Source organism: Bos indicus, chromosome 19 (assembly GCF_029378745.1).
Source record: "Bos indicus isolate NIAB-ARS_2022 breed Sahiwal x Tharparkar chromosome 19, NIAB-ARS_B.indTharparkar_mat_pri_1.0, whole genome shotgun sequence".
Taxonomy (NCBI): domain Eukaryota; kingdom Metazoa; phylum Chordata; class Mammalia; order Artiodactyla; family Bovidae; genus Bos; species Bos indicus.
In genome coordinates, this window is record NC_091778.1 from 39,836,929 (window position 1) to 39,851,537 (window position 14,609).

At 57.6% G+C, this 14,609-nt stretch overlaps 2 protein-coding genes across 2 annotated transcripts; both read left to right on the forward strand.

Moving 5' to 3' along the window:
- Positions 1 to 478: 478 nt before the first annotated feature.
- Positions 479 to 5,810, forward strand: SP6 (Sp6 transcription factor). Its single transcript, XM_019980667.2, has 2 exons — positions 479 to 629; positions 2,864 to 5,810. The coding sequence occupies exon 2, from the start codon at positions 2,922 to 2,924 to the stop codon at positions 4,047 to 4,049; it is 1,128 nt and encodes a 375-aa protein (XP_019836226.2). The 5' UTR covers positions 479 to 629; positions 2,864 to 2,921; the 3' UTR covers positions 4,050 to 5,810.
- Positions 5,811 to 10,540: 4,730 nt separating this feature from the next.
- SCRN2 (secernin 2) lies at positions 10,541 to 14,316 on the forward strand. Its single transcript, XM_019981550.2, has 8 exons — positions 10,541 to 10,677; positions 11,057 to 11,230; positions 11,537 to 11,718; positions 12,321 to 12,520; positions 12,966 to 13,181; positions 13,300 to 13,465; positions 13,558 to 13,738; positions 13,998 to 14,316. Exons 2-8 carry the CDS (start codon positions 11,057 to 11,059, stop codon positions 14,154 to 14,156), a joined length of 1,278 nt encoding a protein of 425 aa, XP_019837109.2. The 5' UTR covers positions 10,541 to 10,677; the 3' UTR covers positions 14,157 to 14,316.
- Positions 14,317 to 14,609: the final 293 nt, after the last annotated feature.

Here is a 14,609-nt window from a genome sequence, read left to right on the forward strand (position 1 = left end):
TCGAGGCAAACGGCGCCCTAGGGTGACTCGGTATCACCCTTAGGACCCACCTCCTCCTCCATTCCCGCAGGGTCTGAGTCCTGCGTGCCCGCCGAACTGAGCCAGCTCGAGGGCAGTACTCCGCTCGATGGGGCGGGCCCCAGAACCTGGGAGACACTCCGCCCAGGCCCCTCGCCCCAGCAGTGGAGGGGCCAAGGAGGAGCAAGGGAGGGGGCGGAGTGCGACCTAGTTAGAGATCAGCCCCCCTACCCCCGCCCGCCCGCCCTCTACCCCGGGCCAGGCCCGCTCCGGCCGAGCCCGCAAGGGTTAAAGGCGGCCGCAGGTGAGGTGGGCGGGGCCGTGAATTCGGGGAAAAAGGAGCGCAGGGCAGAGGATGAAGGCAGAGAGCGCGGTGAGTCACGGGCGGAGCTGGCCTCGCTCGCTCGCTCGCCGGCTCCCGCCCGCCCTCCGCCCTCCCGCCGCCTCTTTCCGCCCCTCCTCCGCCGCCCGCCGCCGGGTCTGCTCGCTGCTCTCGCTAGCCCTCGGCTCCTGCCGCTCGCCTCTGGAGAGCCTGTTGGCGCGCGGGGGTCAAGAGCGCCCTTCGGGAGCGCGACAGCCTGCCGTGGCCGGAGCCCGAGCGCACACTCGAGGTAGGAGCCCTCCTGGGTCGGGGCGGCAAGGGGCGCGCTCACCAGGGATCTCCTCGGAAAGACGTGCCCGGAACGCGCTGCAGCTTCCTCCGGTCTCAGGGGAGGTGGTCCTAAAGAATCTGAGGAGTTTAGAGTCCCGGCGGAGTGAAAACGGGGCGGAAGGGAGAGGCTGGAGACTGGGGAAACTGGAGCGACTGGGACAGCTGGAGGACTGGAAACTTGTGGACCGAATGTACGGAAGTCCTAACCACCTGAGCTCCGGTGATGGGAGAGGCAGCCGGCGGAAGAGGGAAGAAGGGTGTCTCTACCCTCCTTCCCGCCTGGGGAGCCGCAAGCCCGGGTACGCGCCCGGCTGTCTCCCTTACCGAGATCTCGATAGCAGGCTAGTGCATCCTAGGATTGGGCTCCCTGGCCCTGTGGCTGGAGAGGCCACTCTGGAGCCTGGATCGTTAGCTTGTCCCCCAACCCCCACTCCAACCCTGGGGCAGTTCCCAGGCGCCAAAAGCTATTAGGGTCCCAGACCTCACTGCTCCCACCCAGCCCCTTCTGGGCTGCCCCGCCTGGGCCTGAGGCTCTGTTCCTGCCGTTTCACCCAGTTCCTTTCTTGTGGTGAGGCAGCAGGAGCTTGAGTAGGCGCCCTAGTTCCCTTCTCCCTCCCTCTCCCAGACAACCTAAGCGACCTCCCTGGTCCCCCAGAAACAGAAGATAGTAAGGTCATCCAAATACTGATTTGGGAGGGGAAAATCCCTGCCCTAAACCACTGTCTCCTCCCGCCACCATCAGCGAAGGTCCAGGCACCCGAACTCACACACTCCAGGCATCAGGGCAGGGCTCCCAGATCTTACTGAGAGGTGGTGAGATGAGGGGGACCTTCAAGTGACAAGTATGTGTTCCAGAAAGGGGCCCACTCTTTCTGGAGGGGAGTGGTCTTTGGTTTCCCAATGGTTTAAGGAAGGAGAAATAGACCAGGAATGGAGAGACCTGGTTCACAGAGATACATACTAGTTGATTGAATGAATAGATTGAATGTCTTTTTTCAAGTGACTTTTCCAATTATGGCTGTTTCCTCTTCTTTAAAATGAGGATTGAAAAATAAAATAAGAGGATTGACCAGGAGCAGTGGTTCTCAACACTTGGTTGCATGTTAGAATCATGTGGAGAGCTCCTAAAAACTATCCAAGTCTAGAATGCACTCCCTGTATAATATCTCTGGGTAATTCTTCCTCTTAATTTCTGTGCTATTCTGGCTTTTCCTGTTGCTTCCCCTACTCTGTCCCTGAATCCCTTACAGGGGTGGCAATTTTATCTTCCTGAGCTTGCTGGTAAGCTCGTCTCTGCCTGACCCCTTCTCCAGGGAAGCAGACCCCTCCAAGCTTCATATCTGGGTCTCCCCTAGATTGGACGAGGGCAGAGGTAGCAGCCAGAAAACTGACTGGGCGCTGGTGTAGGTCAGGCCAGACAGGAGGCTTAGCTTTCTCTGGTGGAGAGACGTTCTCTGGAAACTGGCACTGTAGCTGTACCCCGGGAAGGTGAAGTCCCCGGTAGAGACAAAGGGAATGGGGGCCAGGTATGGGAATGGGTTTGATGGAGCTGAGGCAATCCAGCCAGGCAGGGAGCTGGGGGGAGTAGTGTAGGGCAGAGAAATGCTCTTCTTCACTGAACATGCCTCAGGGATGGAAAGAGCGCTCTTTTTCTAAAACCTCGGAACCTGCTTGGGGCTTTGGGAAGTCAGGTCACCTTAAGTTTTGGGTTAGAACACCTCCCTCTACCCAGCTGAGTCCTGAGTTAAGGTGGGGACTTAAACTGGAGATGAGCCTAGATTCTCCATTGTGGCTGGCAGCAGATCTGCGGGGGGAATTTTGGGGGAGGGATATGGGAGCAATGCCACTGCCCCTCACACCCAGCTGGGCAGCTAGGATGATTCTAGAACTGTAATCTAGGTAAATCTGACCTGCTCACCTGGGACCAGCCCAACTCCCTGGATGAGCTGGGTCCTCTAGGAAGGATCACCTAGGAGAAGGTGAACTTCTATCAGCGTCTGCCCGCGGTGGAGGGCCTCGCACCCTCAACCGTTCCTAGCACTCTTAACTGGTCTTTAGTCTACAACCAGAGGTTCTTTCCCCACTTTTCACCTGGGGGTGGGAAAGAAGCACTTGGCCCAGGAGGGGATCTGGGCTGAGAAGGAAAATGAGCCAGTTACTTACCTCACTTTGTCTCTTCTTTGCCTCCTTTAGGTCCCACCTGAGGTGCCCTTGACTATCCCTGTCCCCCATCCCACCCCGGATCCCGGCAATGCTAACCGCCGTCTGCGGCTCTCTGGGCAGCCAGCACACGGACGCGCCTGCCGCCTCCCCGCCGCGCCTCGACCTGCAGCCTCTCCAAACATACCAGGGCCACACGAGCCCGGAGGCCGGGGACTACCCCTCCCCGCTGCAGCCTGGAGAGCTGCAGAGCCTCCCGCTGGGCCCCGAGGTGGACTTCTCACAGGGCTATGAGCTGCCAGGGGCCTCCTCTCGGGTAACCTGCGAGGACCTGGAAAACGACAGCCCCTTGGTCCCGGGACCCTTTTCCAAGCTCCTGCAGCCGGACATGTCACACCATTACGAATCCTGGTTCCGGCCGACACATCCAGGCACCGAGGATGGCTCGTGGTGGGACCTTCATCCGGGTACCAGCTGGATGGACCTCCCCCACGCTCAGAGCGCGCTGACCTCACCGGGCCACCCCGGGGCGCTACAGGCTGGCTTGGGGGGCTATGTTGGAGACCACCAGCTCTGCGCCCCACCGCCCCACCCACATCCGCACCACCTCCTTCCAGCCGCCGGAGGGCAGCACCTCCTTGGGCCTCCCGACGGGGCGAAGGCGCTGGAAGCGGCAGCCCCAGAGTCCCAGGGCCTGGATACCAGTCTGGACGGGGCGGCCCGGCCCAAAGGCTCCCGGAGGTCGGTGCCCCGCAGCTCAGGCCAGACCGTTTGCCGCTGTCCCAACTGCTTAGAGGCGGAGCGACTGGGGGCTCCATGCGGGCCCGATGGGGGCAAGAAGAAGCATTTGCACAATTGCCACATCCCAGGCTGTGGGAAAGCTTACGCCAAGACGTCACACCTGAAGGCGCATCTGCGCTGGCATAGCGGCGACCGTCCCTTCGTGTGCAACTGGCTCTTCTGCGGCAAGCGCTTCACGCGTTCTGATGAGCTGCAGCGCCATCTCCAGACCCACACCGGCACCAAGAAGTTCCCCTGCGCCGTCTGCAGCCGGGTCTTCATGCGCAGCGACCACCTGGCCAAACACATGAAAACCCACGAGGGCACCAAAGAGGAGGCAGCCGGGGCAGCGGCGGGCGAGGGCAAGGCTGGCGGGGTGGAGCCCCCCGGGAGCAAAGGCAAGCGCGAGGCTGAGGGCAGCGCGGCTCCCTCCAACTGAGCTCCTCCGTCCTGCCTCCCCGCTGGTCTTCCCTGGGGCCATCAGAAGAGAGCCCTCGGGCCCGATGCCCTGGTGGGGGGGCAGCTTGAGTAAGAGGAGAAAGTGGTTATTTATTGAGAGGGAGGAAAAGTGGTGTGGGGGTCAGGGAACCGGGGCGCTAGGGGTTTCGTACGTAGTCTCTGGAGCTGGACGGGACAGACGCGTTTGACTGTTTTGACTGGGCAGGGAGGAGCTGCGCATGCCGGTCAGCTCTCCCCTCTCTCTATTTCACTCACGCCCCTGGGCTGGGGGTTGGGGAGGGATATCCCTGTGGCGGCTGGAGGGCGGAGGGCACAGGTTGGAGGAGACGTGTCCCGGGAGCAGAGGGGAGTGGGGCCGCCCCGGGCACTGGGGGTAGCTGTCTGGACACGTCCTTAGCGCCTGGGAACCGGGACATAAAAGGGCCTCCAGAGCCGCCCTGCGCCCCGGGTCCCTTTCATCCCCTTTAGATTGCTTTTACCCCAGGGTTTCCGGAGGAAGAGCTGAGATGGGGTATCAGAGGCTGGGGGTCCCCCTAAGGGAGGAGATTCTATCTGGCTGGGAGGGTTGTCGCCACAGAAGTAACGCCTTTGATGTGCCTCCTTATTAAGCCTTCCAGACCCAGTCTGATGGAGCCATGAAGGAAGAGGGGAAGAGGGCCAGAATCCTGCGACAGCTTCCAGCAAGACCGGTGGGGTGGAGGAGAGAGCTAGATGTGGGGGTTGAGCAAGGAAATCTCTTAAAAAATGGGAGAAAGGAATTTGGTCAGGGAGTGGAACTAAGCCTTTCCCTCTCTAACTCTGATTCAGTCCTTAACTTTTGATCTTTATAAAAATAAAGTTCAGTAGCCCACTCTGATCTGTTACCCCAGGTAGGCCTTCAAGGCAGCCAGGAGACCCTGCTCCAGAATTGATGTAGTTCCTCACCCTAGGTCCCTTGGCATTTGCCTTCCCTTTAGGGATAGAAGGAAGAGGGTTATCTTGGCTGCGTGGAGTTAGGTAGGAATGTCCACCTCCAACTGTTTGGCTCTGAGTGGAGAAGTCTGTCCCTGCCAGGCCATCTTCTCTTCCCTGCTTCTTAGCGGAGAAGCTAAGCCCCACTCTTTCTTTAGCTCGACCCTCCCCTTTCCCGCTGCCTACCAGCCTTGCTCCTCCTGTAGAGTGTGTTAGGAGGCTCCCCTTCCAAATGAAGAGGTTCTCTCGTTGCAAAGGGTCTGCCTTCTGAGGTGATGTCCAGGAAACATCCCTGTTCCCTTCTTTAGATGCTAAAAATCATCCTGATGGTGATCCTGGAGTGGGGAACGTGGGGCCGGGGGAAGCCAGCAGAGGCTGAGCCAGGCACTTGGAAGGAAGCTGATGGGGGAAGGGTCTGGTGGGCCATAGGACCCTGGAGCTAGTGGGCTTTCCCAGGCTCCAGATAGCGGTCTTAAGGTTTCCCCTGACCTCCTTTTTCCCTGCCCTTCTTTCTCCACCCAGAGCCCTATGCAAGGGTTAGTTGTGTATTGATTTTTTAAGTTATAAGCAAAGGGTATTTTATTTAATATTAGGACATGTGTGTGCATGTTGTGTGTACCTATGTATGTGTGTATTTCTGTGTGTATGTATGTTTCTCTACTGAGCCTGGGGTCTCCAGCCAGGGAGACCCCGTCTTGTTCAACCCAGCCAAGGTCCTCTGGCCTAAGGCCCATAGCATCTTTTCCTTGGGGATGCTGGAGCCCAGTCCAAGGACTGGGTGCTTTTTGGGAAGTGGGGCTGGAATCTGGGGGGTGGGGGTGGGGGAGGGGATATGTTTGTGTAGAAGAGAGCCCTTCTTATGAGGGGTAGGGTGACTCTCCCTGAAGGACCCATGGGGTAGGTTAAGAAGTCACGTCCTTTCTTTATGCTCCCTCTGTCCCTACCTCCTGCTTATCTGACCAGAGGTCCCTTTCCTTGTGGAGAGAGTTGGGGGCAGAAGAGAATGGGCAGTGCCTGCAGGTTGCCTGGCCCGGTGGGCAAGAGGGAGGGAGAGAGGGTTCCGTGGGCGTGAGATGTCGTTTTCCTCCACCCATCGAAAGCAGCCACCCTCTCCCTGTGCCACCAGGATAGTCTTTCCCAGTGACCATTCTCAGGGGAACTCCCTAGTGGGTGTTGGGGAGGGGGGTGTGGATGTTTCCCCCATGGAGGCCCCGAGCTCTAAGGTGTGCAGGTGAGGGCTTTGGATAGATTTTCTTCTGCTCCCCTCTTTTATAGACCGAGGTTGCTTGGCTGTCTGCCCTCTTCTAGGCAGCCCCCTAGAGGAGAAATGTAGGATTTTTTTTTTCTTTAACTGCTGTGAACCCACTTTAGGGGGGTGGGGGGAGGAGGAGGAGGAAGCGGCCTGTGTTTTTTATGCCATAATAAAGTCATCAACCACATCACTGCTTCATTTGTCCTCTAGCTCTGGCTTCCTTTTTGACTCAGGGTCCCTCAGCAGTGAGGACCAGGCTGGCTGCAGGGTGGGTGGACACTTCTCTTTGATCCTGCGGCCCTGGGCAGCCTCCCCTTCCTTTGTTTGGGGGCAGAGCTGAGCTGATTGAAGGGTCGGATACTGCCCTGCCCGGAGGTTGTTGGTGCAGGAGGAGGGTGGGGTTCCCTCGGGGTTGATAGCTGGGCCGACTGTCCTTCCCTGGTCGTCACCTGTGGAGATGGAAAGATTCTAGATATTTCCTTCCTCTTCCACATGCAAGCCCCTTCTTTAGCCTCCCCCACCAAGAATGCTGGTTCCCTGCCTTCCCAGAGATGGCCAGCCTCTTGGCCCCCTCTCCCCGCCCCTGTGGGGGTGTGCCTGTCAATCAGGCCTTTTGGTTGTGAGTGAGGTGGGGGTGACTGACAGCGATTTCTTCACCCAGGATGATCCCTATCAGGGACAAGGTGATGAAAGGCAGCCCAGCTATCTGATGGGCTCCCGCCCAGCTGGAAAGTATGAAGGAAAGGTTCGTACTGCAGCTCCCAGCTAGAGACCCGCCACAGTTACACAATCGCGGTGTGCACAGAAGTACTTCACTGGGTCCATGGGGCACCCCCAGATATGTGCAAATGCATACTTTTCCAGGCTGCTCCGTGCCTGGTGCACAGTCGGTGCCTGACACATGTCAGAGTAAAAGCCTCATGACTCCAGAGTCCCAAACGTAGGAAGGTTGATAGGGATCAGTTTTTAGCTCCAAGGGTGCAGAGTAGGTTACTATAGTCTTCCATCTTCCCATCCTACATGATGACCAAAATTATCTACCCTAGTGGGACTCCTATTCTCCTCACTCTAACCCTAACCGACTTTCTCAGAGCCAAGTCTGGTACCCAGGTTGGCCAATTCCATCACTTGTTTGGGAGAGTCCGATGTTCCAGAATTTCTTAAATGGCATCAGCATGATTTAGGGATTACAGTGGAGAGCAGACTGGTGAGGGGGTCAAATGTTTATTTTCATATGCTGCTGGACTTAGACGCCTGGGTGGAGGCCCATTCCTGTGACCTCAGGCCCACTCCACTCCCTGCAACTCTTCTTTTTGTCTTCCCGGTTCTGGGGACTCAGACCCCAGGAAACTGGCGAATCCTCCCCTCCTGTCACCCTTCGCTGCCCCCAGGGGACAGGAGGGCAGCTGTGGGGCCGGCTGGGCCTGTCTGGGCAGGGCTGGGGCCACCCCTCCTCCGCTTGCAGCTCCTCCCGCTGACCTGCATTCTTAGCGGGGGCCTTTGGTGGGGCTCTGATGATTAGTCGCTGGCCCTGGCAGCAATGCTGCCTGGCTGCCCTCTCCCCCCGCAATGGGGCCCGGGGCCACCTCTGACCCCTCAGTTCTGTTGTCCCAGGCAGGACAGTCCTAGAGGGGCTGAGAGCAAGTTTGGGAAATAAGAACATGGGTCTTACCCCTCTGGGCAACGTCTCTGAGCCACTCTCTTCTCTCCTGGGAAGTGGGAGTTGAAGCCCTCTAGGGTGGGTGAGTGGAGTCAGGAACGGGAAAGTGACAGGGGAACCGGCAGCCTGGGAACTGCAGCTGGAGGCTGTGCTGTACGGCCCCAGGCCTCTCCTCCTGCCTGTTCCTGCCCCCCAGCGGGCACCTGGGGAAGTGCACGACGTGAACTGGCTTTCCAGCCCAGCGAGGCGGCTATTCAATGTTGATCACCACATAGCCTTGATGTTTGCTTCTGGAATGACGTCCACTGGCAACCTCAAGAACCGCCCCCCGCACCGCCCCACCCCCCGGCCCCCCGCCCCGTACATCACACCAGAAGCAATTCACTTCCCATTAATCCTAGCGAGTCTGACTGCTCAGCATCTGAGCAGTGTGGGTTTGAAAAGAATCTCAGGAACCAAGTAGTCCAGTTGTTCCCACCTGGAAGAGGGCATATTAGAACCATTCATGGAGTTTTTCCAGATACCCCGATTCACGCCCCAACATCCCACCAAATTATGTCCCTTGGGGGTGCAGTAGAGCAGCGCTTCGCAAACTTTACACCTGGGGGTCCTGTTAACATGCAGATTCCCATTCAGTAGGTTTGAGGTGGGGCCAGAGATTCTGCATTTTTAACAAGCTCCCAGATAATGCTGATGCTGGCAATCCTCGGACACTCTGAGAAGCAGAGTATTAAAGTATTGTCCTATGCAATGGGAGCTGTGTGGTTGAAATATAATCCCTCCTCACCCCATCCATGATTCAGAACCACTGATCTAGTCCAACGCCTTCATTCGTTACTGGAGACGCTGAGGCCGTTGCAGTTGAAGTGACCTGCCCGAAGAGGCCTGCGGCGCTATGTTATAGCAGGAAAAAGGAGCAGGATGAGATGCTGGTCTGCACAGTTCCAGGTAATGCTCTTCTCCCTCCAGCCCAGCTTCTAGGTCAACCTTCTGTTCAAGTGGCAGTCCCTTTTCTGAAAGTGACACCCATTTCCCTGGAAATAGCACCCTCTTGGGAACCAACTGTGTTTATCTGGAGGCAATCAGAAGATGTCTCAGGACTTTGCAGTGGTTAAGAATCCACCTGCCAATTCAGGGGACACAGTTCGATCCCTGGTCCGGGAAGACTCCACATGCCTCCGGGCAACTAAGTGGGTGCGCCACAACTACTGAGCCCACCTGAACTCTAGAGCTGCACCACGCATAAGAGGAACCACCACAATGAGAAGACCAGGCACCCCAACTAGAGAGCAGCCCCCTCTCGCGGCAACTAGAGAAAGCCCACGCACAGAAACGAAGATCCAGAACAACAAAATATAAATAAATAATCTTTTTAAAAAGAAAATGTCTCAGATTTCAGATGTCCCAGCAGCCTTATCTTGTAGGTTTTCCCCAGCCGTCACTCCCACAGCTGCCCACCACCTTCAGTCCCATCCCAGGAATGACAACAGGCTGGGATGCTGTGGCCAGATCTCTGAGCAGCAGCCCTGATTGGTTGGCAGGGTAGACGTGGGCCAAGTATATAACCTGCAGTGTCTCCTCTCTCCACATTCCAGAGGGCTCCATAAAGCAAATGGGAGTGAGATCCATTCACTTAAATGCTGGTTATGGAGATGATTTATACAGGAAAATGACCTGTCAAGCAGAATATTTGAGATCAGAGTCCACCTCCATATGGATATATGCCCCCTTGGCCAAGATTTCTCCTTTGCTGTTTCAGTTACAAATCTTTGGACTAGAAATTTCCAAATTTTCTTTCAAAGCTAACTTCCAATGAGTTTGAGCACTGTGGGGCAGAATTGGCCTTTGGGGACTCAGAATGGATTTTGTGTATATGAGTTAGTTGCTCAGCTGTGTCTGACTCGTTGTGGCTTCGTGGACTGCAGCCCCCCAGGCTTCTCTGTCCACGGAATTCTCCAGGCAAGAACATTGGTCACTGTCAGGACAGGGAGCAGAATTCTCCAGGCAAGAATATTCCCTTCTGCAGGGGATCTTCCCCACCCAGGGACTGAACCCGGGTCTCCCGCATTATTGGCAGATTCTTTACCATTTGAGCCACCAGGTATATATGCCTTAAAAATTTTTTAAGGAATTCACTTCAATTATTCCCAGGCCTCCTGGCCTGTGACCATTCCTGTCGATCTTTCTTTCTTTTTGATCTTATTTCTGAGGGGTTGGGGAGGGGGAGGTGGGAGATGGGGAGGAGCCGGGGAACAGGGTATGACGGGGATGCGCAGGAGGGTGCACCAGCCAGGAATTGTGCCTTTGGAATTCAAATTAGGTGACAAGTAGCTGAGGTTCTTCCTTAATCTCCAGATGCCCTAGCTGTCCACATTCTCTAACGAATCAGCCAAGTTTTCCTTTCTTCCCTTTTCACGTGGGCTCCTTTCCACCTCCGGCTCCCTGTCCCGACAGTGACCCCACTGGAGAAACTAGCGGATTCGTCGCAGCCTTTATCGGGCCTAAAAGCTGCACCCGGGTAGGGCAGGCAGCAAGCAGGACTCCGAAGGCCGCTTCGCTCCAAGAAGTGGTGCTGGCGCGCACTCTGCTGGAAAACGGAAGAACTGCAGGCGCTCGATTTCGACTCCGCCCCCGAGGCCAAAGTCTTCCAGGTCACTTCCAGGAGCCTCCGCCCCTGGGACAGACCTTACCTGAAGCGGAGGCTGTAGGACTCCGGACTAAGCTGGGGATTTGCACGGAGAGAGGGTGAGGAGCATAAAGTGTTGGGGGAGCGAGAAACGGGCCGACAGAAGAGGGGCTTGGGACTCTTGGAGAGAGGTTGGGTAGCGAGGGAGCCGCTCCTGCGACTGCCCTGAGGTGTCACGTTCCCGAGTAGAGCAGGGCCCTCGGAGCGTGCGGTCTGCGCCCGTCTGCCGATTCCCAAACCTGGAGCCCGTGGAGAGAGTGGGCGTTTCCTTCGCTCACGCCGAGCAACGAGCACGCGTGCGGTGCTGTGCGTGGCAAACCCGTCGCAGTGTCTTCCTGTAGTGTCTGCACGTGTTGGGAGGGGTGCTCCCTAGGACCGCTCCCCGGTCAGGATGGTGGAGAGGTGGCTTGAGAGGGACACATCCCCATCTCTCCCCAGATGGCATCGTGGAGCCCTGACACCCCATGTTCCTGCGACTGCTTTGTCTCGGTGCCCCCGGCCTCGGCTCTCCCAGCCGTGATCTTTGCCAAGAACTCTGACCGGCCCCGGGATGAGGTGCAGGAGGTGGTGTTTGTACCGGCAGGCACGCACGCCCCTGGGAGCCGCCTCCAGGTGGGTTAGGCCTTCCAGAGTGCTGGGAGGTGTGGCAGTAATAGGTATTCTTCTAAAACCTTCCTCCTCTGTTCCCCCGACCTGAGAAGCTACCAGATGTGGTGAAAAGAACATGAGCTTTGAGTCTACTGACTGGGACCTAACCTGTTATTTAGCCGCTGTTGACCTCAGTTTTCTCATCTGTATAATAGGGATAATAAGACCTTCCTCAAAGGGTTGTGTTGGGTGATGGGTTCAGCGCCACCACTTTAGAGGTACCTTCCCCCTTTCTAAGTGGACCTCCCTTTTCTCCTCCCTCATCTCCAGTGCACCTACATTGAGGTGGAACAGGTGTCCAAGACCCATGCTGTGATCCTGAGCCGCCCTTCTTGGCTGTGGGGGGCTGAGATGGGTGCCAACGAGCATGGTGTCTGCATTGGCAATGAGGCAGTGTGGACCAAGGAGCCAGTCGGGGAAGGGGAAGCCCTGCTGGGAATGGACTTACTCAGGTGCGGACCTGCCCTCCTTCATCCCCCCTTGATACACCAGAAATCTGGGGCTGAATACTGACCCAGGCCACCCTCCCTGCCCCCAAGCACCTCCCCTTTTTCTGCCCACTTTGTCGTCCTCCCCAGGTAGGCTGCCCCCTCCCCTCCCCTCTCCTGGCCCCATCTCCACAGTCTGGTGAGGAGCTCCCAAATGTAGCCAGCTCTGGGTGTCTCCTGGCCCAGAAATAGGGCAATGGTTTAACTTTTTTTTCAATAGAAGGAAATTTTTTTCGAGTGAAATCTCATGAAGAATTTTGGTTTGTAAAACCAGTTAATGATAACAGATAAACCGATCACACAAATAAACGAGAGCCGGCAGCTGGAGCAGCTGCTCTGATAGAGATTGGAGGGCACAGGGCATGTCTTCCTCCAGGAATGTGCTTCAGTCCATTTCATGAACCCCTCAGAGCACAGCTTGAAAACCACAAGCCTGTAGATGGTGGCGATTTTCTCTGTGACTTGGGCTCATCACCAAACCTCTCTGGGACTCTTCTGTCCACTGAAGCTCTGCCATCAGCACTGATACCCCATCGCCCTTCTGTCCCCTGGACTCTTTGTGCCAGGCTGGCTTTGGAACGGGGCAGCTCTGCCCGGGAGGCCTTGCACGTGATCACAGGCTTGCTGGAGCGCTACGGGCAGGGGGGCAGCTGCCGGGAGGACCCCACGCCATTCTGCTACCACAACACTTTCCTGCTGGCCGACCGGACTGAGGCCTGGGTGCTGGAGACGGCGGGGAGGCTGTGGGCTGCACGGAGGATCCAGGGTGAGGGGCCTGGCGCTGGGGCCTGCCTCCCAGAAGCGTTCTCCTTTTGGGGTGGGAATGGTGGTGGGGGCAAGGAAGGCCCGATCCAGGTGCAAATGTCTCGGATGGTGGGGACGTCCAGGGACACGGGAGATGAGCCCTCTCCAGTACCTCACCTCCCCCTTCACTTGCTTGAGTCCTTTTGTGCTTCAGCCTGCATCTTCCTCTGGGGAGCCTTCCTGGACTTCCTGGTGGCCAGGCTTCTCCCTTATACACAAGCCGGGGTCCCTTCATGATGATGCTCCCTGCAGTTGCCGGCTCTCGTTTATTCGTGTGATCGGTTTAACTGTCCCCTCCACGAGGGTTGTCTTGTTCTCTTCACCACTGTGTTCTCAGCACCTAGCTGAGTGCCTGGCACAGGACAGGGGCTCAACAATATATGAGCGACCCCTCATCTCCTCTGTAGAGGGGGTCCACAACATCTCCAACCAGCTGAGCATCGGCTCGGACATCTCGGCAGAACACCCTGAGCTCCGGCCCCACGCCCAGGTCCAGGGCTGGTGGGACGGGCAGGGCACCTTTGACTTTGCCCAGGTCTTCTCCCTGAGCCAGCAGCCTGTGCGCATGGAGGCTGCCAAGGCCCGCTTCCGGGCCGGGCAGGAGCTGCTGCAGCAACAACAAGGTCAGTGAGTAGACAGCGTGGGGCCCAGCTCTCTTCCCTCCCACAGCCTCGGGGGCTTACTCTGAGGCCGGAGGGCCCCCTTCTGCCCTCGGGGCCCTCACTGTGTCCTCCTTGGCAGGGGGTATCACAGCAGAGGTGATGATGGGCATCCTCAGGGACAAGGAGAGCGGCATCTGTATGGACTCTGGGGGCTTCCGCACCACGGCCAGCATGGTGTCTGTGCTGCCCCGGGACACCACCCAGCCCTGCGTGCACTTCCTCACTGCCACACCAGACCCATCCCGGTGAGAGGGTGGGGAAGCTGGGGGGGGAACGCCCCAGGCAGGGGAGACGGAAGGGTACCAGAGCCCTTATCCTTCCATCCTTGTCCCACTAGGTCTGTGTTCAAACCTTTCATCTTTGGGGTGGGGGCAGCCCAACCCCCCCAGGTGCTGTCTCCCACTTTTGGAGCACAGGACCCTGTTCGGACCCTGCCTCGATTCCAGACTCAGGTGGATCGCCGGCACCCCCTCTACCGTGGACACCAGGTGGCCCTGGGACTGATGGAGAGTGAGCAGGTAACCCCGGGGAAGAGGGGCTACCCTGGGGGATGACGCACTTCCCCCACCCCAACTGGGACTCTGGAAATATGAGGGGAACTGGGAGCAAAGGAGACTCTAGAGCTAAGGAGAGGAATCTCTCCCTTCAAAGTCAACCCTGGAAAATGTTGGGTGTATATCCTTTCTCCTGCTTATGTGAGATGGCAGCCATCTGCCCCTACTCCGTAATCCAGAGGGAAGCCTGTCCCGGGGATTCATCGCCCCCTTTCCCGGGCAGGCTCGGGGGCAGCAGCTTCGGCAGAAGCAGCGGGACCTGGAGCAGGAAGGCCTGGTGGCTGTGCGGCGGCTGCTGACCAGGGAGTGTGCTCCACCCGCCCAGGAGCTGGGCGGCCTCTTCCAGGCCTTTGTGGAGAAGGAGACCCAGGCATATTCCTGAGCCTGACCCCTCCTGACTTGGCCTGGGGTGCAGGGGGCTGCAGTGGGCACAGGACCCCTGGGGTAGAGGCTAGAGAAATCCCCTCACCTCATCCCCCACCCCAGCCTTGTTCTGAGTGGCCAGGTTGGCCTTTGCTCTAATAAATGTGTTTTATTTTCTTGTTCAGTGTCCAGCTCCAGTGGGGGTGGGAGGGCCAAGAGAGGACAAAGGGCAGCCCTGCAGTGGCTGCAGGGCCTCTGGGAGCCTTGCTGGGCAGCACATTCTTCTGACTTAGGTGGTGGAGGAACCTGGAAAGAGAAGGGGCCCCCAACATGTGGGTGTGGGAACATGGAGGGGCATGGCTGGTACAGCAGGTGGCTGCTCATGGGGAGAATTACAACCACACGTTTTTGGTTCTTGGCTTGAACCTTGGAAGGGCAGTCCCTGGTGGGGGGCCGGTGGTATGTGATGTGT

Coding starts and splice junctions, on each gene's coding strand:
- SP6 (XM_019980667.2), top strand. CDS start 2,922: ATGCTAACCGCCGTCTGCGGCTCTCTGGGCAGCCAGCACACGGACGCG.
- SCRN2 (XM_019981550.2), top strand. CDS start 11,057: ATGGCATCGTGGAGCCCTGACACCCCATGTTCCTGCGACTGCTTTGTC. Junction 13,466..13,557: donor GCCACACCAGACCCATCCCG/GTGAGAGGGTGG, acceptor TTGTCCCACTAG/GTCTGTGTTCAAACCTTTCA. Junction 13,739..13,997: donor GACTGATGGAGAGTGAGCAG/GTAACCCCGGGG, acceptor TTTCCCGGGCAG/GCTCGGGGGCAGCAGCTTCG.